We start from the raw sequence: 22,065 nt of genomic DNA on the forward strand, positions 1-22,065 counted from the left end.
TTGCTTCCTGTCTGGCAACCATTTCTCAATCCATGCCAGCACAATACCCCCAATCCCATGTGCTTTAACTTTGCACATTAATCTCTTGTGTGGAACCTTGTCGAAAGCCTTCTGAAAGTCCAAATGTACCACATCAAATGGTTCTCCCTTGTCCACTCTACTGGAAACATCCTCAAAAAATTCCAGAAGATTTGTCAAGCATGATTTCTCTTTCACAAATCCATGCTGACTTGGACCTATCATGTCACCTCTTTCCAAATGCGCTGCTATGACATCCTTAATAATTGATTCCATCATCTTACCCACTACCGATGTCAGGCTGACTGGTCTATAATTCTGTTTTCTCTCTTCCTCCTTTTTTAAAAAGTGGGGTTACATTGGCTACCCTCCACTCGATAGGAACTGATCCAGAGTCAATGGAATTTTGGAAAATGATTGCCAATGCATCCGCTATTTCCAAGGCCACCTCCTCAAGTACTCTGGGATGCAGTCCATCAGGCCCTGGAGATTTATCGGCCTTCAATCCCATCAATTTCCCCAACACAATTTCCCGACTAATAAGGATTTCCCTCAGTTCCTCCTACAAGTGTACCATCTACAAGATGTACTGCAGCAACTCGCCAAGGCTTCTTCGACAGCACCTCCCAAACCCACGACCTCTACCACCTAGAATGACAAGGGCAGCAGGCGCCTGGGAACAGCATCACCTGCAACACCCCCCCACTGCAAAGCCGGTTAATTCCTCGGCTTCCAGCATCATTAGCATATTTTAAATGTCCGCCTGCCACCTGGGAGCAGGTTGGCCTGCCTGCCCCTTGTCCCGCCTCAGTAATACCAGAAGTCAGTGAGTTGGAAGCCGCTTCCTGACACGCTTCGATTTTTTTTGCCCTTTAACCCCCACACCCACTCTCACCCGCTCACTCATGTTAAAATTCCTACAATGAGTCATGCTGGAAATTTAAGAAAATCTGCATGCCAAGTTACTCACAATATTTCCCTTTGACTGATGTTCCTTTGGGGAATAAATGGGAGGGCCAAGTAACTGGGTGACTGGTGATGAATACATTGTACACAGAAAGGGGTGACCTAATTGAAGTGTTGAAAATGTTTAAAAGATTTGATATGGTAGATAGAGAGAAACTATTTCCTCTGGTGCAAAAGTTCAGAACAAGGGGCTATAATAAAGTTTGAGTCAGGCTGTTCAAGAGTGATGTCAGAAAGCACTTTTTCACACAAAGCGAGTGGAAATCTGGAACACTCTCCCCAAAAAGCTGTAGAGGCAGACAGTCAACTGGAAATTAAAAACTGAGATTGATTGATTTTTGTTAGACAAGAGTATTCTGAGTTACGAAACTAAGGCAGTCAGATAAATCCCCTGGACCTGATGGCTTGCATCCTAGGGGCTTAAGAGAAGTAGTGGCAGGGATAGTGGATGCATTGGTTGTAATTTACCAACATTTCCTGGACTCTGGTGAGGTCCCAGCAGATTGGAAAACTGCAAATGTAACGCCCTAGTTAAAAAAAAAAGGAGGCAGACAAAAAGCAGGAAACGATAGACCAGTTAGCCTAACATTTGTGGTTGGGAAAATGTTGGAGTCCGTTATTAAAGAAGCAGTAGCAGGACATTTGGAAAAACAAAATTCGGTCAGGCAGAGTCAGCATTGATTTATGAAGGTGAAGTCATGTTTGACAAATTTGCTAGAATTCTTTGAGAATGTAACGAACAGGATGGGTAAAGGGGAACCAGTGGATGTGGTGTATTTAGACTTCCAGAAGGCATTTGACAAGGTGCCACATAAAAGGTTACTACACAAGATAAAAGTTCACAGGGTTGGGGGTAATATATTAGCATGGATAGAGGATTGGCTAACTAACAGAGAACAGAGAGTCGGGATAAATGGTTCATTCTTGGGTTGGCAATCAGTAACTAGTGGGATGCCGCAGGGATCAGTGCTGGGACCCCAACTATTTACAATCTATATTAACGACTTGGAAGAAGGGACTGAGTGTAATGTAGCCAAGTTTGCTGATGATAAAAAGATGGAAGGAAAAGCAATGTGTGAGGAGGACACAAAAAATCTGCAAAAGGACATAGACAGGCTAAGTGAGTGGGGAAAAATTTGGCAGATAGAGTATAATGTTAGAAAGTGTGAGGTCATGCACTTTGGTAGAAAAAAAATCAAAGACCAAGTTATTATTTAAATGGAGAAAGATTGCAAAGTGCAGCAGTACAGCAGGACCTGCGGGTACTTGTGCATGAAACACAAAAGGTTAGTATGCAGGTGCAGCAAGTGATCAGGAAGGCCAATGGAATCTTGGCCTTTATTGCAAAAGGAATGGAATATAAAAGCAGGGAAGTCTTGCTACAGTTGTACAGGGTATTGATGAGGCCACACCTGGAATACTGCGTGCAGTTTTGGTTTCCATATTTACGAAAGGATAAACTTGCTTTGGAGGCAGTTCAGAGAAGGTTCACTAGGTTGATTCCGGAGATGCGGGAGTTGACTTATGAGGAAAGGTTGAGTAGGTTGGGCCTCTACTCATTGGAATTCAGAAGAATGAGAAGTGATCTTATCGAAACGTATAAGATTATGATGGGGCTTGACAAGGTGGATGCAGAGAGGATGTTTCCACTGATGGGGGAGACTAGAACTAGTGGGCATAATCTTAGAATTAGGGGCCGTCCATGTAAAACTGAGATTAGGAGAAATTTTTTTTTCTCAGAGGGTTGTAAATCTGTGGAATTTGCTGCCTCAGAGAGCTGTGGAAGCTGGGTCATTGAATAAATTTAAGACAGAAATAGACAGTTTCATAACCGATAAGGGAATAAAGGGCTTTGGGGAGCGGGCAGGGGAGTGGACCTGAGTCCGTAATCGGATCAGCCATGATTGTATTAAATGACGGAGCAGGCTCGAGTGGCCATATGGTCTACTCCTGCTCCTATTTCTTAAGATTCTTATGTTCTTATGCAGTTAAGATACAGATCAGCCACGATCTAACTGATTTCTGGAACAGACACGAAGGACTCAACGACCTCCTCATGTTCCTAAAAGCCACTGAATAAAAAGCTTATCAGTGACTTGGGGAGTTTGTCACATAATAATGTCGTCTCAGCTCTGTGGCTGTGATCTGAATCCATCCCAGAATCATCTTTACTGCCCCAAGGATGAAGGCCTATGACTGCACAGAACTGCTTATAATTCAACACTAAATTGGTACTAAATTTCAATTTTCAAGGGGGTAGCATCAGAAACTGAAATGCTCAAGCAGTGGTTGCTTTTTGGAGGCAGGAATTGGGACACTTTGAGCTCCATTGTTATTCTACATGCCACTCATCCTGGCAATACCTGGTGCTGATGGTGGATAAGAATATAAGAAATAGGAGCAGGAGTCGGCCACCTGGCCCCTCGAGCCTGCTCCACCATTTAATAAGATCATGGCTGATCTGATCATGGACTCAGTTCCACTTCCCTGCCCGTTCCCCATAACTCTTTATTCCCTTATCACTCAAAAATATGTCTATCTCCGCCTTAAATACATTCAATGACCCAGCCTCCACAGCTCTCTGGGGCAGAGGATTCCATTGATTTACAACCCTCTGAGAGAAAAAATTCCTCCTCATCTCAGTTTTAAATGGGCGGCCCCTTATTCTGAGACTATGTTCCCTAGTTTTAGTTTCCCCTATGAGTGGAAATATCCTCTCTGCATCCACCTGGTCGAGCCCCTCATTATCTTATATGTTTCGATAAGATCACCTCTCATTCTTCTGAACTCCAATGTGTATAGGCCCAACTTACTCAACGTATCTTCATAAGTCAACCCCCTTACCCAGAATCAACCTAGTGAACCTTCTCTAAACAGCCTCCAATGCCAGTATATCCTTCCTTAAATATGGAGACCAAAACTGTACGCAGTATTCCAGATGTGGCCTCACCAATACCCTGTACAGTTGTAGCAGGACTTCTTTGCTTTTATACTCTATCCCCTTTGCAATAAGGGCCAACATTCCATTTGCCTTCCTGATTACTTGCTTTACCTGCATATTAACTTTTTGTGTTTCATGCACCAGGACCCCCCAGGTCCCTCTGTACTGCAGCACTTTGCAATTTTTCTCGATTTCAATTATAATTTGCTTTTCTACTATTTGTGCCAAAGTGGATAACCTCACATTTTCCCAAATTATACTCCATCATCAAATTTTTGCCCACTCACTTAGTCTGTCTATATCCCTTTGCAGATTTTTTGTGTCCTACTCACAATTTGCTTTCCCACCCATCTTTGTATCATCAGCAAACATGGCTACATTACACTCCATCCCTTTATCCAAATCATTAATATAGATTGTAAATAGTTGAGGCCCCAGCACCGATCCCTGCGGCACCCACTAGTTACTGATTGCCAACCTGAAAATGACCCATTTATCCCGACTCTCTGTTATCAAATGCCTTCTGGAAATCCAAATACACCACATCCACTGGTTCCCCCTTATCCACCCTGCTTGTTACATCCTCAAAGAACTCCAGCAAATTTGTCAAACATGATTAAAACCAAATGTTTCATCTCCCGTATTGGTGGCTCTACGCTTGATGAGTACAGAAATTTACACTCACTCACAAACTCAAACTCACACACTCACACTCTAAACTGTATCTGTTGACGGTTGACAGATGCCTATAAAATTTACATCACCTTATCTATCTTGGCAGAGAGTGGGGATTTCCTGGCCCTTGATTTGGGAGGCACCAACTTCCGCGTGTTGAGAGTGAAAGTTTCGGACAATGGCAAGCAGAAGGTGGAGATTGAAAATCGTATCTGTGCTATTCCAAAGGACATCATGCATGGCACTGGCACTCAGGTAGGAGCCGCTGAAACCCTTATCCCTGCCTTTGTCACCTCCAGACTGAACTATTTCAACGCTCTCCTGGCTGGCCTCCCATCCTCCACCCTCCATAGACTTCAGCTTATCCAAATCTTTGCTGCTCCTGCACAAGTCTCATTCACCCATCACCCTTGACTTTTCTGACCTACATTGGCTTCTGGTTTCCCAACACCTCAAATTAAAAATTCTCATACTTGTATTTAAATAGTTTGTGGCCTTGACTCTTCCTATATCTGTAACCTCTTCCAGCAGTATATCTCCGCCCCCCCCCCTCCTCCCTCCCAAACTCTCCGTTCCTCTAACTTTGATCTTAAGTGTAATCCCCCTACCCCGTTCTCCTTCGCCCCACCTTTGGTGGCTGTTCTGTCAGCCGTCTAGGCTCTGGACTCTGGAATTCCATCCCTAAACTCCTCCACTTTGACCCCTCCCTTTCCTCCTTTAAGGCCCTCCTTAAAACTCACCTCTTTGACCAAGTTTTGGTAATCTGTCTTTATTTTTATCTTTGTTTCGACATCCATTTTTGTCTGATTGCACATCTGTGAAGCGCCTTGCGATGTTTTTCTATGTTAACATAGAAACATAGAAAATAGGTGCAGGAGTAGGCCATTCGGCCCTTCGAGCCTGCACCGCCTTTCAATATTATCATGGCTGATCATAAAGGTGCTATATAAATGCAAGTTTATAGAATCATAGATGGTTACAGCATGTAAGAAGTCCATTCAGCCCGTTGAGCCCGTGCTGGCTCTCTATAAGTGCACATCAGCTAGTCCCACTCCTCTGCCCTTTCCCCAAAGCTCTGCAATTTCAAGTCCTTCAGTTCCAACTCCCTTTTGAAAGCCGTGATTGAGTCTGCCTCCACCACCCTTTCAGGCAGTGCATTCCAGGTCCTAACCATTCCCTGCGTAAAAAGGTTTTTCCTCATGTCGCCTTTGGTTTTTCTGCCAATCACCTTAAATCTGTGTCCTCTGGTTCTCGACCCATCCCCCAATGGAAAGAGTTTGTTCTCGTTCGGCCAATTGAGATATGTTGCACTTGGAATATTTATTGGTACCAGTGTGCTATCGGAAAAAAATCCACTTAAGTTAATACACTTTAATGTTGTTCCAATGTATGACATTCTTAACTCATCACCTCAAGTTTCTCCCCCCATCGCCGCATCAACAACCATCTGCACTTTGAGTGTTTATGGTTCTTCGTGCTGTCTTTCAAAGTTTAGAAGTCAAAGTCTATTATACTGCTGTGTAATTTTCTTAATTAAAATGGGCGCAGTACCACATAGCCATCATAACTGGTGTATTAATAACAGCAGAGTGAGTGGCATCAGCCCTGTGATATTCATGGGTGGGATTGCATTATGACAGGAATGTGTTTGAATTGTACTTTGGTGATCTCGCCCTCGTCCACAATTATTTTGCAAATCTCATTTGCACTGATGCCCTACTCGTGAATAGCACGAGACCTTGGTTTGTGAAGAAGGAGTCATCATAAAGACTAGTTTTGAGGAGAGTATCTGACCATCAGCACCTCCAATTAAATGTGGGGGAATTTCATGCTAAAGACAGTAACTGGACAGTAGAGGAGGTGTGAATGGAAAAGCACTGGTGTTGCTAACTGGTGAGATGCCATCCTCCCATTAACAAACTACCAATAGTCAAAGATTGATTTTTAACGAGAAACCCAGGAGATGGACCATAGCCTGTAGTGTTGGCCAAAACCAAGGTTGAAAGGAGTGGCATGGAACCTGAGGTAAATGAGAGCCAATCTCGGAGAAGCAACACACTAATGCGCTGATAGAGTTAGTTGAGGAATGACGGGAGGAGGCTCGAGTGGAGCACAAATGCTGAAAGGCCTGTTTTTGTGCTGTATATCCTGTGTAATTCTATATAACATCATTCCTGAAAGGAGAGGCAGTTTGCCTGGAATTGATGACGGTGCACGATAATTTTGAACAAGCCAGAAATGTAACCTTAGCTTCAAAGGCTTATCTGTATTTTTTTTATTAGTTTTCATTTTGATCCCTTGTCCCAGCAGCTGTGATTCTTTGCAGGTTATCACTGCATTTATCACATTAGACTTCGATCTGCAATCTCAGTCGTCATTATATGACAGTCAATTTGGTCTTTTGATGCCAAGAAGAGATTTAAAAAAAAATGAACTGAGCTGGGCGACCTGGACTCCTGAGTGGCCCAAGATGATATTTTAGTCTTTGTGGATGTTAGAGTCTGCTGTTCCCATCCAACGCCAAGTGACAGGTTGTCCACCATATTCAGGTTAATGGGTGAGACCAAGTGAGGGGACCCATGTGCATTGTTCCCCTCAGCAGATGCTTGTATTGGAACCAGCCTGCCTGGGGATGCACACTTTGTGTAGACTTGGCCATTGTAGTGATTTTTTAAAGGGGGAATTTCAGTCTTACCCCATTGACCCTATTCATAATATCACTGAGAATGCCCAGTGTGATGCTGGTGCCGTTCAGTTTCTGAGGAAGCGATGCAAAATGCCAAATTTTACAGAAAAATAAAGTGTACCAGTGTGACTTATGCAGTGAGTAGTTTAACCATATCACCGGGAAGATCGCCAGACCCAATCTTAGTGGTAATAAATTAGCTTATCTCAGCAGAGATGACTTTGGGACATTACATTGTCCTCAACATCATAGGATAGGAGCAGAAAATTCAACCGCGGATCCTGCTCCTGGTTGCTATCCAGCATCTCCGCTAAGGGTTCTTCGGCAGCACCTCTCAAACCCGCGACCTATACCGCCTAGAAGGACAAGGGCAGCAGGCACATGGGAACACCACCACTAAGTTCCCCTCTAAGTCACGCAGCATCTCGCCTTGTAAATATAATGGCGTTCCTTCATCGTCGCTGGGTCAAAATCCTGGAACTCACGACCTAACAGCACTGTGGGAGCACCTTCACCACACGGACTGCAGCAGTTCAAGAAGGCGGCTCACCACCACCTTCTCAAGGACAGTTGGGGATGGGCAATAAATGTTGGCCTTGCCCTGCGACGCCCACATCCCATGACTGAATAAAAACAATACAAACTCCTGTTGAAGATGTGAATGTCAAGGACAAGATTGCTAATAATGTCTCCTGCAGTTGAACAGCTCACTAGGGGCCCCTGAATCAGTTTGTGCATGAATAATGGTCTCTTGCGTAAGGTACTCAAAAGGTGACCAATTCTCATGGAACCAAAGGAGCCAACTACTTTTTTCGGGGTGGGGTGGGGGGGGGCAATAGAGCAGTACGAGAGAAAAATTACTGACCAATTAGTTTGTTAACTGACATTGGTGCAGCGCCCCCCACTTGCCTCCGTCTCACTCAGGCAGGTGCACACCAGACAGCTTCCTGCTGCCACACATTGGATCATCTTCTACTGTTTCCCTCGTGTCACTACATGTTTTACTGTTATTCTATTTCCTTTTTAGCTGTTTGATCACATTGCTAACTGTCTGGCAAACGTCATGGAGGAATTGCAGATCAAGGATAAGAAGCTTCCGCTAGGCTTCACGTTCTCTTTTCCATGCCAACAATCCAAGCTTGATGAGGTGAGCTAACTCTTTCATCCTTTACAACCAAGCAACAATTGAACACTGAACATGGAGGCAGCAGTGGTGATTATCATTCCTCACTCTTCACAACAGGGTTCCTCTGGGGCTTTGTAAGTCTCAATAATTCCTGTGATAAATGAGTATGAAGGAGACTCCTTTAGGTTGATGGTCGTGACGAGATATATTTGTTTTTTTTATGTTTGTAGCGATCCAAAATCCAGGGGTTGCAAGGTGGCACAGTAAGTGAGGGGTCCTAAAAGATTTGGCATAGAGTGGGAGTCTGCAGATCATTTGTAGATTCAAGGCGATTTCCCTATCTCAATCTTGCTGTCACGTGGAGAAAAAGGCCCAAATGAGACCAGCCACTCCCTTATTGAGAGGAAATTGGGAGTCGTTTTGCATACTTCTTAGCTGCCTTAAGCTAGTGATTGTAGTAGGATATTTGCCTGTCTCTCAACGAGGGCCAGTGTGTGACATGGGAAGACTCAAACAGGGAGGAGAAGAAAACTGTGAGAGTGACTGTAGGAGGCCCCTACAGTGACTCTAGGAAAACAGTTCTGTCCTTAAACCACTGACTTCGTCCATGATGTCACTCCAGAGGAATTCGTTATCAGAAGGTGTGTGTTCCCCAGCCGCCTCTAACTGCAGTTCTAATTTGCAAATGAATGTCAAAAGTGCAAAGCATGGAAATATGCAAATAGAATGATTCTAGGCATTGCTCGCACACCCACTGAGAGCCAGGATTCCTGTTCACGCCTACAATTCGTGCCCCAGTGAATTCCCAGCTGAGCAGTTGGACGGAAGTGACCAAGCTTTTGAGAGCCGAATTTGCCGCCCGCCGGAAATGTGGCGCATTTAATGGGTTTGAGCTGTTTTCACCAACGTGGTGGATGTGGTGGCCTCTTGCGCGAAATTCTGCTCTTTGGTTTTTTTTTCGAGCGGCCCGGAAGTCGGTCATAATGGGGGCGGAAGTGTGGCGGTGAGCGGAAGTTCGCACACGTGGGGGACGGGCGGCGTGTCCACCGCTGTCAATCATCATCATAGCGCTGATGACATCATCAAAGTAGCACGTCACCACGTTGCTGCCCTTCACTTAAAGGGGAGGGCCGCTGCGAGCTCTGCGATTCTTTTAGTTCGGTCCACTGGGCCACCAGGGAGGGTTTCGGCCGGGCCAGCGGCCTGGCACTCAGAAAGTGGTGCCAGGCTGCCTATTGGCGGCCCGACCGAACCCGGGGCCATAACTGGCGGCCCGACCTGGCAGTCGGCCGGCAAAAATATGGAAAATGGCGGCTGCGGCAGTGCACCCTCCACTTTAATGACGGCCGCATTGCCATTTTACAGACACTGCAAGCACAGTGCAACGATAACAAACGCTGTCAGTGGCACCGAACGGCGGCAGCAACATTTTCTCGGCGGAATTTCACGTTCCGGGGGGTGGGGGGACATCTGCGTACTTTGGACGGATCGGCAGCAGCGGAGCAGTAATGGGGGGACCGGGGTCACCGCCGGGATACCGCAGGAGGCCAATTTTCAAAATGGCGGCCATTCCACTCCGCAGCGTGGCTGCCAATTTCCAGTGGTAACAGGCCTTCAGGGAAGGGGCAATTTTAGTGCCTTGGTCTTCTGTCCTAATATCTTCTTATGTGGCTCGGTGTCAAGTTCTGTTTGATTACACTGTTCTGCAGCACCTTGGGTCGATTTACTACATTCAAGGCACTGTATAAATACAAGTTGTTGTGGCAGTGAAGTGAGCTAATTAAAGGAAATTACTGGGCAGATCAGCCGAGGCTTTGTGCTCGTTGCCCACTCTTGGATTGTTGTCTGAAGAAGTGTCTCAGCAATTTGCTTGCCCATGGCTTCAGTTTGGGAATAGTGTGAGAAAAATGTATGAGGAAAAAAAATCAAAGTGGTGGGGGCGGGGGGTGATATTTTAAATTTTTTTTTTAACATTTTTGTAGTTATAACGAATCTGATGGAGAAGTCTTTGTTTTACATAAGAAATAGGAGCAGGAGTCAGCCATTTGCCCCCTCGAGCCTGCTCCGCCATTCACTAAGATCACGGCTGACCTGATCATGGACTCAACTCCACTTCCCTGCCCCCTCCCCATAACCCTTTACTCCCTTATCGTTCAAAATATCTGTCTATCGCTGCCTTAAGTATATTCAATGACCCAGCCTCCACAGCTCTCTCAGTTAGAGAATTCCAAAGATTCATGAACCTCCTGAGAAGAAATTCCTCCTCATGCCCATTTTCAATGGGCGAACCCTTATTCTGAAACTATGCCCCCTAGTTTTAGATTCCCCCACGAGGGGAAACATCCTCTCTGCATCTACCTTGTCAAGCCCATTCATGGAAAGTTTGTTTTCCATTCAAACTTAAAAAAAATTAATTTCATGATCCATTGTTTTGGTATTTTGTTCAACCTAACTATTTTCTGTTGCAGAGTATATTAGTTAATTGGACAAAAGGATTCAAGTCGAGTGGTGTAGAGGGGCGAGACGTGGTTAACCTGCTGCGCAAGTCTATCCAGAGACGTGGGGTACGTACCAGTAATTGTAGAACCGACAATCGTTTTTCTTCAACTGTGGGGTTAGGTAGTGGGCCTGACATGTCTGTGAGTGGCCCTACCAGAGAAAGCATTGACCTCTTCATCCGTGTCCTCTCTTTTGTGTTCCTTGGACAGGATTTTGACATCGATATTGTTGCTGTGGTGAACGACACCGTAGGGACCATGATGACTTGTGGTTATGACGACCACAACTGTGAGATAGGGCTGATTGTTGGTAGGTTTACCTGCTTTCTTGCTGTTTTGGTGATTGGTTGAGGATGAATGTAGCTATGCATTCGTAGAGGTGAAAGGAAGAGGTTCTGCAGCATGTGTCAAAGCTGCAGCTCCGAGTTTTCTATTTGGGAAGAGGAGAGGTGCACAACAGAAGCCATACATTTCTCCATAGGATGGAAAGGGAAGATGAAACCAATTCAGCCAAGCTGTTAATCTGGTCTATCACATTGTTGCCCTTGATCATAGAATGATACAACACAGGAGGCCATTCGGCCCATCGTGTCTGTGCCGGCCCTTTGAACGAACTATCCAATTAGTCCCACTCCCCTGCCCTTTGCCTATAGCCTTGCACATTTATCCCATTCAAGTATTTATCCAATTGCCATTTGAATATTACAATTGAATCTGCTTCCACCACCCTTTCAGGCAGTGCATTCCAGATTATTAAAACTCGCTGTGTAAAAAAACATTCTCCTCATCTCACCTCTGGTTCTTTTACCATCCTCTTTTATTTCTCTAACATTTCTCTTCTTCTTTGTTTGAAAGTTGATAGTGAATGGTGCCTAATAAAAAGTCCTTATTGAGCTCTTCCTCACTTAACAGTGTCAGTTTGATTGTAGAGGTGAGTTTCTGTACCCAGATAGCAATAGGTTGAGTAAGAAAACTTTTTGTGTGGGGCTTATAAAAAAAAAACCTTTTGAAGGACCGGATGTTGGTACAGCACATTAGAGCTGCTTTACATTGTGTTATGGAGTTGTAAGGTGTGGATTTTGAACACAATTCCTCATGTTATAAAGGCCGAATGGCATGTGACCATGGAAAGGCATGAGTCACTCAAGGCCAACGCGAAGGGTTACAGAAGTGCCGTTGGCAGAGGTGGAGGAAGGGGTTGCCAGCATGGCTGGGGATTGTGGATAGTAAATGGTCCATGGAGACCACAGAAGGGTGTTCGAATTACATTCTTACCTTGGAGACCCACGTGCTGATCTAACTGGAGAGGGTGGTGTATGGGGGTGGGGGAAATGGAGAGAGAGAAGCTAAGAGTGTGAAATGGATAGGCTAATTCGTCTTGGCTTCTTCATTGGGCAGCAATAGAGTGGGAATAGTATTCCATAAACAAAGAGACAGACACTAGTCAAAAACAACTGCTTCTTCAGAATGCTGTTGTTGGGTTTATAGCTGTAAAATATGTCATGGTGTACTCCATTTGTGGTAACTTAGTTGCTTATGCTTCTGTAGGTACTGGCACGAATGCGTGTTACATGGAAGATATGCAGCACATTGATCTCGTCGAAGGAGACGAAGGGAGGATGTGCATCAATATGGAGTGGGGCGCATTTGGTGATCTGGGAGAGCTGGATGACATTAGAACAGAATTTGACATCGAGATTGACAGAGGCTCCATCAACCCAGGGAAACAGCTGTAAGTCACTGATCACTGAGCGCTTTGTCAAATATTTGTTCCTGGGATGTGGGCAACGTTTGAAAGTGATCATTCATTATCCACCCATGGTTGCCCTGAGACTGGGCTACAGATACTGCAGTCCTTGTGGTGAGGGTGCCCGGATGGTGATGCCAGATAGGGAATGCCAGGATTCTGACCCAGAGACGATGAAGGAATGGCAGACAATGGAGTGTGACTTGGAATGGAACCTTGGATTATTTGCAAAAAATGTAGGACTGCTTACCCAAGCACCGAGCTCCGTTACCCCGATCAGCACAAGAATTCATTCGAACCAGAATGAAATCTTGGTCGATGCTGAGTTAGCTGACATCGTAGGGGCGCTGCAGTGCACCTCCGAAGGAGTGACCAATGTGCCAGAGTTCCTCATCTGATGCCACCTGTTTGGGAAGTGCCTGTGTGTGGACGGGCCTGGCTGTGGTGCCTCCACAGTCGAATAATCTGCTGGCACCCACTGTTTAGGCTTGCAAATGGAAAATAGTCATTTCTGTGAGGTGCCAGAGAGCTGGTGTCTGTCAAAGTGTATCTCAATGTCCAGGCTTTAAGGGGAAAAAGGCATCCAGGGGTCGGCAGGAAAAAAAATGTAAGTTAATTGCTCTGCTTGCTAAACTGCTGCAAACAGTATGCCAACACAAGTCCTCGAATCTATTGTCTCATTTTGGTGATTCACGTTGAATGTTTAATAAAATTGCACCAATCAGAGAACTTATGAGTGAACCAGAGTTAGCCATCATCATCATAGGCAGTCCCTCGAAATGAGGATAAGAACAAAGAAATAGGAACAGGAGTAGGCCATACAGCCCCTCGAGCCTGCTCCGCCATTCAATAAGATCATGGCTGATCTGATCATGGACTCAGGTCCACTTCTCTGCCTGCTCTCCATAACCCCTTATTCCCTTATCGTTTAAGAAAATGTCTATTTCTGTCTTAAATTTATTCAATTTCCCAGCTTCCACTGCTCTCTGAGGCAGTGAATTGCACAGATTTACAACCCTCTGAGAGAAGAAATTTCTCCTCATCTCAGTTTTAAATGGGTGGCCCCTTATTCTAAGATCATGCCCCCTAGTTCTAGTCTCCCCTATCAGTGTAAACATCCTCTCTGCATTCACCTTGTCAATCCCCCTCATAATCTTATACGTTTCGATAAGATCACCTCTCATTCTTCTGAATTCCAATGAGTAGAGGCCAAACCTCATAAGTCAATCCCCTCATCTCCAGAATCAACCTAGTGAACCTTCTCTGAACTACCTCCAAAGCAAGTACATTCTTTCGTAAATATGGAAACCAAAACTGCACGCAGTACTCCAGGTGTGGCCTCACCAATACCCTGTACAACTGTAGCAAGACCTCCCTGCTTTTATACTCCATTCCCTTTGCAATAAAGGCCAAGATACCATTGGCCTTCCTGATCACTTGCTGTACCTGCATACTAACCTTTTGTGTTTCATGCACAAGTACCCCCAGGTCCTGCTGTACTGCTGCACTTTGCAATCCTTCTCCATTTAAATAATAACTTACTCTTTGATTTTTTTTCTGCCAGAGTGCATGACTTCACACTTTCCAAAATTATACTTTATCTGCCAAATTTTTGCCCACTCACTTAGCCTGTCTATGTCCTTTTGCAGATTTTTTGTGTCCTCCTCACACATTTCTTTTCCTCCCATCTTTGTATCGTCAGCAAACTTGGCTACGTTACTCTCGGTCGTTTCGTCCAAGTCGTTAATATAGATTGTAAATAGTTGGGATCCGAGCACTGATCCCTGCGGCACTCTACTCGTTACTGATTGCCATCCCGAGAATGAACCATTTATCCCGACTCTCTGTTCTCTGTTAGTTAGCCAATCCTCTATCCATGCTAATGTATTCCCCCCCAAACACCGTGAACTTTTATCTTGTGCAGTAACCTTTTATGTGGCACCTTGTGAGGATGACTTGCTTCCACGCCAAAAAAGGATGAGTTCACAGATGTTTCAATGAAGGACCTAATATTCCAGGTCCTGAACTACATGTTGAAGGGTGGAAGATACCTGTGCGTGGATTTTTTTAACGTGTGGTAGCCGTTGCACACCAACCACCACAGGCTTGACCGAGCTCCGTCTTGATCCAGTGGCAAGGATTAACCAAGCCGACTGGAAACCTGCTCTGCTGCACAGGCCTAGTGCACACACATATCGCAGTGTGGGCTGGCTCATGCCGCCCCTGGGCCCTCACCTCTTCTGGCCCCAAACTCACGCCTCTCCTGGGCCCCGATCACGTTGCTCCACGATCTCTCGTCAGAGTTAGACCAGCCTGGTCAATGGATGGTTTCCATTGCCTGAAGGGGTCGGAGAGGAATTTACTCTCTTTTTGGCCCTGGGTTTCTTTTTCTGTTTTTTTTTTGGTCTCTCCCAGGAGATTGCATGGGGGCGGGGGGAAAGACCTGGGGTGGGGCGGGGGAAGAAGGACGCGACTGCTGCCAATGGCACCAAGTCATGACGCATGCACTGTTACAATGGTCTCTTGCTCGTTCTTGCCGGACTTCGTCGCCAGCAGTCATGCTGGTCACTGGAAAAAATTCACAGCCCTGCTTCTCAAATGCCTCGCAGTCCCCAAAGGTTTAGGAAAGGACAGTAACTGTTCATAAAATCTTAATGCGTGTAAAAAAATGTTAAATTTGGGACCTGATAGTTATGCGCAGATTCCGGTTTGTTGGTAGGCATTGCTCCGGGGGAAAAATGTCCAGTCATGAAGAACGTGGGGCAGGCTTGATGGTCTTTTCCTGACCATTATTTTTGCATGTTCATATTAATGGCAAGTATTGGAAACGCTGTACAACATGCCATTTATTACGAATGCTGTTAAAGATTCGGGTGCATTGCAGCAACAAACACACGCACATTCAAGAAGGCAGCTCACCACTTCTCTGGGGCAACTAGGGATGGGCAATAAATGCCGGCCTTTGCCAGCGACGCCCACATCCCGTGAACAAATAAAGGAAACACATGCAGCGTGACGAATTAACCCTTTTCAATATGTCTTATTTCTGCAGGTTTGAGAAGATGATCAGTGGGATGTATATGGGTGAACTTGTTCGAATTATCTTAGTGAAAATGGCCAAGGATGGACTGCTGTTTGGTGGGAAGATTACACCAGAACTACTTGTTACAGAACACTTTGAGACCAGATTTGTCTCTGCGATCGAAAAGTAAGCACAATGTTCCCCAATATTACTCACTGAGGCTGGGAAAGAAATATTATGTGCTGGTGCGGTACAACATCTGAGAAGGAAATTGCCAGAACCGGTTCGGGCAAAGTGTTCGCCTTGGTGACGGGTTCAATTAGCAGGTGACATGAGTTTTAAAAGCAAAGAAGTTAGGAGTAAGAAGAGAAGTCAGCTGGAAATTTTTACCCTAAAAGGGTAATTGATTTGTGGAAAAGTTACTGCAGAAAACCATAGAAGTTAAAGTATGTTAGTTTGACACAATAAGATGAGTTGAAAAAATATATTTCGGAATGCAAGTGTTGGTGGTAATTCCAGCATTTAATGCCCATCCATCATTGCCATAGCAACTTCAGAGAGCACTTAAAGGTCAGCCACGTTGGTGTGGGACTGGACTAATGTATAAGCCAGAGTGGGTACCTGTCCCTAAAGGACATTACTGAACCAGTTGGTTTTCCAGATTAAAAAATAACTGAATTCAAATTCTCAAACAGCCATGGTGGGATATGAACGCGTGTTCTCTGGATTACGAGTCCAGTAACCTAACCACTACAATACCGAACCCAGTTTGAGAGAGAGAGAACAGATTGAACATGTGGTGGGCCTGTTCTTAAAAAAAATTCCTCTGTGGAACATGATTCACTGAGGGTCTGAATTTCTAGAATAGAAAATATTGGGAGCAAGGAAAATGAAACCATTTATTTTCTGCCGGTAACATCAGGGACACCGATGGGCTGCAGAAGGCAAAAGAAATTCTAACCAAACTGGGTCTGGAACCAACACAAGATGACTGTGTCGCAACGCAGCGTATCTGCACCATTGTATCGACTCGATCATCCAACCTCTGTGCTGCCACCCTTGCTGCTGTCCTGAGACGCATCAAGGAAAACAAAGGTGTCCAGAGACTACGTACCACGATTGGCGTAGATGGATCTGTGTACAAGAAACACCCACAGTAAGAAACTAGCAGCTTGTATTTCCTTCAGAATCATAGAATGGTTACAATAGGGAAGGAGGCTATTCGGCCTGTTGAGCCTGTGCCGGCTCTCTGTAAGAGCACTTCAGCTAGTCCCACACCCCGCCCTTTCTCATAGACCTGATATTTTTTACCCCGTCAGGTACTTGACCAATTCCCTTTTGAAAGCCACAATTGAATATGCCTCCACCACCCTCTCGGGCAGTGCATTGCAGATCCTAACCACTCACTGCGTAAAAACCTTTCTCCTCATGTCGCCTTTCGTTCTTTTGCCAATCACCTTAAATCTGTGTCCTCTGGTTCTTGACCCTTCCACCAATGGGAGCAGTTTCTCTCTTTCTACTCTGTCCAGGTCCCTCATGATTTTGAACAACTCGATCAAATGTCCACTCAACCTTCTCTGCTCTAAGGAGAATGACCCCAGCCTCTCCAGTCTATCCAGGTAACTGAAGTTCCTTATCCCTGGAATCATTCTCGCAAATCTTTTCTGCACCTTGTCTTAGGCCTGCACATCCTTCCTAAAGTGCGGTGCCCAGAATTGGGCACAATACTCCAGTTGGGGCCAAAACAGTGTTTTATACAGGTTCATCATAATGCCCATGCCTTTGTATTCTATGGGGCCGAAATTGCCCGTTTCCGAAAGGCCCATCGCACCTCTGGCCAGCGTTAAAGGGGCAATAAGAACTTTTCACCCAGGGGCAGGCAGCAGAAGCGACTTGCTTGCAATTGCCCCGGGGATGCTGTGGGCGATAAAGGCTTTGTGCCGCACCCTGCAGTTTTCGCCCCTGGCGGCGGCGCACACTGCGATGAGGTCATTGGTGTGTGCGCCGGCCCAGTGTCGTCCTGCGCCGACACCGTTGTGCCCCGCAGGAGCGAGGTTGGCACGGGGCGATGCCAGAGACACCATTGTGCCCCACAGGAGCGAGGTTGGGGTTGGGCTCAAACCCTCCCTGGTGGCCCAGTGGGCGCCATGGAGCCAGCTCCCTGGTTCGCAGCGTCCCCTCCGCTCTAAGCAAAGGGGCAGGACGTTGTGATGTGTCAGCGCGGTGCTGACTCACAGCGCCCTGTTTCCCGAGTGCTGCAAGAGCGCCCGGACGATTTTTGTCCCATTAAAGTGCCCAGTTCCGGGGCTCTTGGCTCAGGCTACCGCCGGGCAAAAATAAATTGGTTAATTTGAATTAAATGGCCCAAATCGGGCGTGGGCAATTTCGCCCCCTATGTCTCTATTTATGAAGCCCAGGTTGCCGTATTTTTTGTAACCGCTTTCTCAGTCTGCCCTGCCACCTTCAACGATTTGTACTGCAATGAAACTGCTCTTAAAGAAAGCTGAAAGGATGGGGATGATTTTAAACACAACACCAAAGATTTACGGTAACTTACCATCACACAATGAGAGCGATGGTCTGAGAGGAATTTTCATCCCCTGTCTACAGGTTTGCCAGGCGGTTGCACAAGGCTGTGAGACGGCTGGTCCCGACTTGCGATGTTCGTTTCCTGCCTTCCGAAGATGGGAGCGGAAAGGGTGCGGCCATGGTAACCGCGGTGGCCTACAGACTCGCTAAGCAACAAAAGATGAGGGAGGAGATTTTGGCTGCCTTTGACCTGAGCAATGAGCAACTGCTGGAGGTGAAGAGAAGGATGAGGATCGAAATGGAGCAGGGCCTGAAGAAGGAAACGCATCCCACTGCGACTGTTAAAATGTTAGCCACTTACGTGCGGTCCACACCAGATGGAACAGGTAGTGAAAGTATAAAGGCTGAATTATGTTGTGGTTTAGTGCACTGTCCCTTCAGGTTTTGACCTGAGGTCCAGTCTAGTTTGGCTGGTAGGATATCTTTCTCCCCTCTCTGTTGGCTCACTGTAATTCAACACGAGCTGGAGCTAAATTGGGAATCTTGGCTAGAGAATTTAGAAGAATTACCTTACATAGAATCTACAGCACAGAAACAGGCCATCGGCCCAACTGGGCCATGCTGGCGTTTACGCTCCACACGGACCTCCTCCCACCACTCTTCAACTCACCCTATCCATATATCCTTCTATTCCTTTCTCCCTCATGTGCTTATATAGCTTCCCCTTAAATATATCTTTGCTTTTTACCTCAACCACTCCCTGTGGTAGCGAGTACCACATTCTCACCACTCTCTGGGTAAAGAGGTTTCTCCTGAATTTTATAGCCCCTAGTTTTGGTCTCCTCACAAGTGGAAGCATCTTCTCTACGTCTACCCTATCAAACCCCTTCATAATTTTAATAACTCTATTAGGTCACCCCTCAGCCTTCTCTTTTCCAGAGAATAGAGCCTTAGCCAGTTGGAACTGGAAATAGCACTGAAGCAGTACTTTCCTGAGGTTGTAATGAAATTGTGACTTAATTACTCAATATAAAAAATTCATCAATGCGTGAGAGGATTCTGCATCTGAACCGTGGTATACCTGGTCCAGGGCAAAGCGCAGGGAGCTTTATTGTGTATTTCAGCTGTGCCCTGAGATGGGAATAGTTGGGACAGTGCATAGGGAGCTTTGCCGCATACCTGGTTCACGCTTAACCTGACCTGGGTTGTATTTAATTAAGATAACGCTGTCTGTTTTGTCCTTTTCCAGAAAAGGGAGATTTCTTGGCACTGGATCTCGGCGGTACAAATTTCCGCGTGCTGCTTGTGAAGGTTCGTAGTGGGAAACGTCGAGCTGTCGAAATGCACAACAAGATCTATGCCATCCCCATGGACGCTATGGAAGGAACGGGAGAGGAGGTGAGCAAAGCACAAAGCTGCTGCAGATGATGAGTCGTTGAGATGGAGGCAGCATCTCAACTCCCTGTAGATTCACTAGAAAACAGGACTTAGCATCACAGTGGTCAACCTTTGGGCCCCGGCTTCACTCCAGGTCAGACCCATGGATGTTCCATTGACATTCCCCATGCATGTGTGTCCTGTTCGCCCTCTCTCTCGACTTGCAAGCATACACTGTGACCCCTTTCGCTCTCTCCTCGCCCCTTCTCACTTTTTCCTCGTCCCTTCTCTCTCCCCTTCCCCTCCCTTTCTCTCTCTCCCCTTCCCCTCCCTTTCTCTCTCTCCCCTGCCCCTCCCTTTCTCTCTCTCCCCTGCCCCTCCCTTTCTCTCTCTCTCCCCTGCCCCTCCCCTCCCTCTGCCCCCTGCCCCTCCCCTCCCTCTGCCCCCTGCCCCTCCCCTCCCTCTGCCCCCTGCCCCTCCCCTCCCTCTGCCCCCTGCCCCTCCCCTCCCTCTGCCCCCTGCCCCTCCCCTCCCTCTGCCCCCTGCCCCTCCCCTCCCTCTGCCCCCTGCCCCTCCCCTCCCTCTGCCCCCTGCCCCTCCCCTCCCTCTGCCCCCTGCCCCTCCCCTCCCTCTGCCCCCTGCCCCTCCCCTCCCTCTGCCCCCTGCCCCTCCCCTCCCTCTGCCCCCTGCCCCTCCCCTCCCTCTGCCCCCTGCCCCTCCCCTCCCTCTGCCCCCTGCCCCTCCCCTCCCTCTGCCCCCTGCCCCTCCCCTCCCTCTGCCCCCTGCCCCTCCCCTCCCTCTGCCCCCTGCCCCTCCCCTCCCTCTGCCCCCTGCCCCTCCCCTCCCTCTGCCCCCTGCCCCTCCCTCCCTCTGCCCCCTGCCCCTCCCCTCCCTCTGCCCCCTGCCCCTCCCCTCCCTCTGCCCCCTGCCCTCCCCTCCCTCTGCCCCCTGCCCCTCCCCTCCCTCTGCCCCCTGCCCCTCCCTCCCTCTGCCCCCTGCCCCTCCCCTCCCTCTGCCCCCTGCCCCTCCCCTCCCTCTGCCCCCTGCCCCTCCCTCCCTCTGCCCCCTGCCCCTCCCCTCCCTCTGCCCCTGCCCCTCTCCCCCTCCCTCTCTCCCCTGCCCCTCCCCTCCCTCTGCCCCCTGCCCCTCCCTCTGCCCCCTGCCCCTCCCTCCCCCTGCCCCTCCCCTCCCTCTGCCCCCTCTCCCTCCCCTCCCTCCCTCCCTCCCTCTCTCCCCCCTCCCTCTCTCCCCTCCCTCCCTCTCCCCTGCCCCTCCCCTCCCTCTCTCCCCTCTCCCTGCCCCTCCCCCTCCCTCTCTCCCCTGCCCCTCCCCTCCCTCTCTCCCCTGCCCCTCCCCTCCCTCTCTCCCCTGCCCCTCCCCTCCCTCTCTCCCCTGCCCCTCCCCTCCCTCTCTCCCCTGCCCCTCCCCTCCCTCTCTCCCCTGCCCCTCCCCTCCCCTCTCTCCCCTGCCCCTCCCCTCCCTCTCTCCCCTGCCCTCCCCTCCCTCTCTCCCCTGCCCCTCCCCTCCCTCTCTCCCCTGCCCCTCCCCTCCCTCTCTCCCCTGCCCCTCCCCTCCCTCTCTCCCTGCCCCTCCCCTCCCTCTCTCCCCTGCCCCTCCCCTCCCTCTCTCCCCTGCCCCTCCCCTCCCTCTCTCCCCTGCCCCTCCCCTCCCTCTCTCCCCTGCCCCTCCCCTCCCTCTCTCCCCTGCCCCCTCCCCTCCCTCTCTCCCCTGCCCCTCCCCTCCCTCTCTCCCCTGCCCCTCCCCTCCCTCTCTCCCCTGCCCCTCCCCTCCCTCTCTCCCCTGCCCCTCCCCTCCCTCTCTCCCCTGCCCCTCCCCTCCCTCTCTCCCCTGCCCCTCCCCTCCCTCTCTCCCCTGCCCCTCCCCTCCCTCTCTCCCCTGCCCCTCCCTCCCTCTCTCCCCTGCCCCTCCCCTCCCTCTCTCCCCTCCCTCTCCCCTGCCCCTCCCCTCCCTCTCTCCCCTGCCCCTCCCTCTCTCCCCTGCCCCTCCCTCTCTCCCCTGCCCCTCCCCTCCCTCTCTCCCCTGCCCCTCCCCTCCCTCTCTCCCCTGCCCCTCCCCTCCCTCTCTCCCCTGCCCCTCCCCTCCCTCTCTCCCCTGCCCCTCCCCTCTCTCTCTCTCCCCTGCCCCTCCCCTCCTCTCTCCCCTGCCCTCCTCCCTCTCTCTCTCTCTCCCCTGCCCCTCCCCTCCCTCTCTCTCCCCTGCCCCTCCCCTCCCTCTCTCCCCCTGCCCTCCCCTCCCCTCTCTCCCCTGCCCCTCCCCTCCCTCTCTCCCCTGCCCCTCCCCTCCCTCTCTCCCCTGCCCCTCCCTCCCTCTCTCCCCTGCCCCTCCCCTCCCTCTCTCCCCTGCCCCTCCCCTCCCTCTCTCCCCTGCCCCTCCCCTCCCTCTCTCCCCTGCCCCTCCCCTCCCTCTCTCCCCTGCCCCTCCCCTCCCTCTCTCCCCTGCCCCTCCCCTCCCTCTCTCCC

General features: G+C 48.8%; 1 protein-coding gene across 3 annotated transcripts in view; it reads left to right on the forward strand.

The window, feature by feature from the left end:
- The window catches only part of LOC139235073 (hexokinase-2-like), a 102,336-nt gene that overhangs the window by 45,621 nt on the left and 34,650 nt on the right, over positions 1-22,065 (forward strand). For 2 of the 3 annotated variants that reach the window (XM_070866205.1, XM_070866206.1), the window contains exons 3-11: positions 4,707-4,855; positions 8,314-8,433; positions 10,881-10,976; positions 11,121-11,220; positions 12,459-12,642; positions 15,710-15,865; positions 16,602-16,835; positions 18,290-18,594; positions 19,458-19,606. In XM_070866205.1, coding sequence (XP_070722306.1) covers positions 4,707-4,855; positions 8,314-8,433; positions 10,881-10,976; positions 11,121-11,220; positions 12,459-12,642; positions 15,710-15,865; positions 16,602-16,835; positions 18,290-18,594; positions 19,458-19,606 — 1,493 coding nt within the window. The remainder of the gene's footprint in view (positions 1-4,706; positions 4,856-8,313; positions 8,434-10,880; positions 10,977-11,120; positions 11,221-12,458; positions 12,643-15,709; positions 15,866-16,601; positions 16,836-18,289; positions 18,595-19,457; positions 19,607-22,065) is intronic. The other variant, XM_070866207.1, reaches the window with a different exon arrangement.

Source organism: Pristiophorus japonicus, chromosome 22, assembly GCF_044704955.1.
Source record: "Pristiophorus japonicus isolate sPriJap1 chromosome 22, sPriJap1.hap1, whole genome shotgun sequence".
In the NCBI taxonomy this organism is placed as follows: Eukaryota; Metazoa; Chordata; class Chondrichthyes; family Pristiophoridae; genus Pristiophorus; species Pristiophorus japonicus.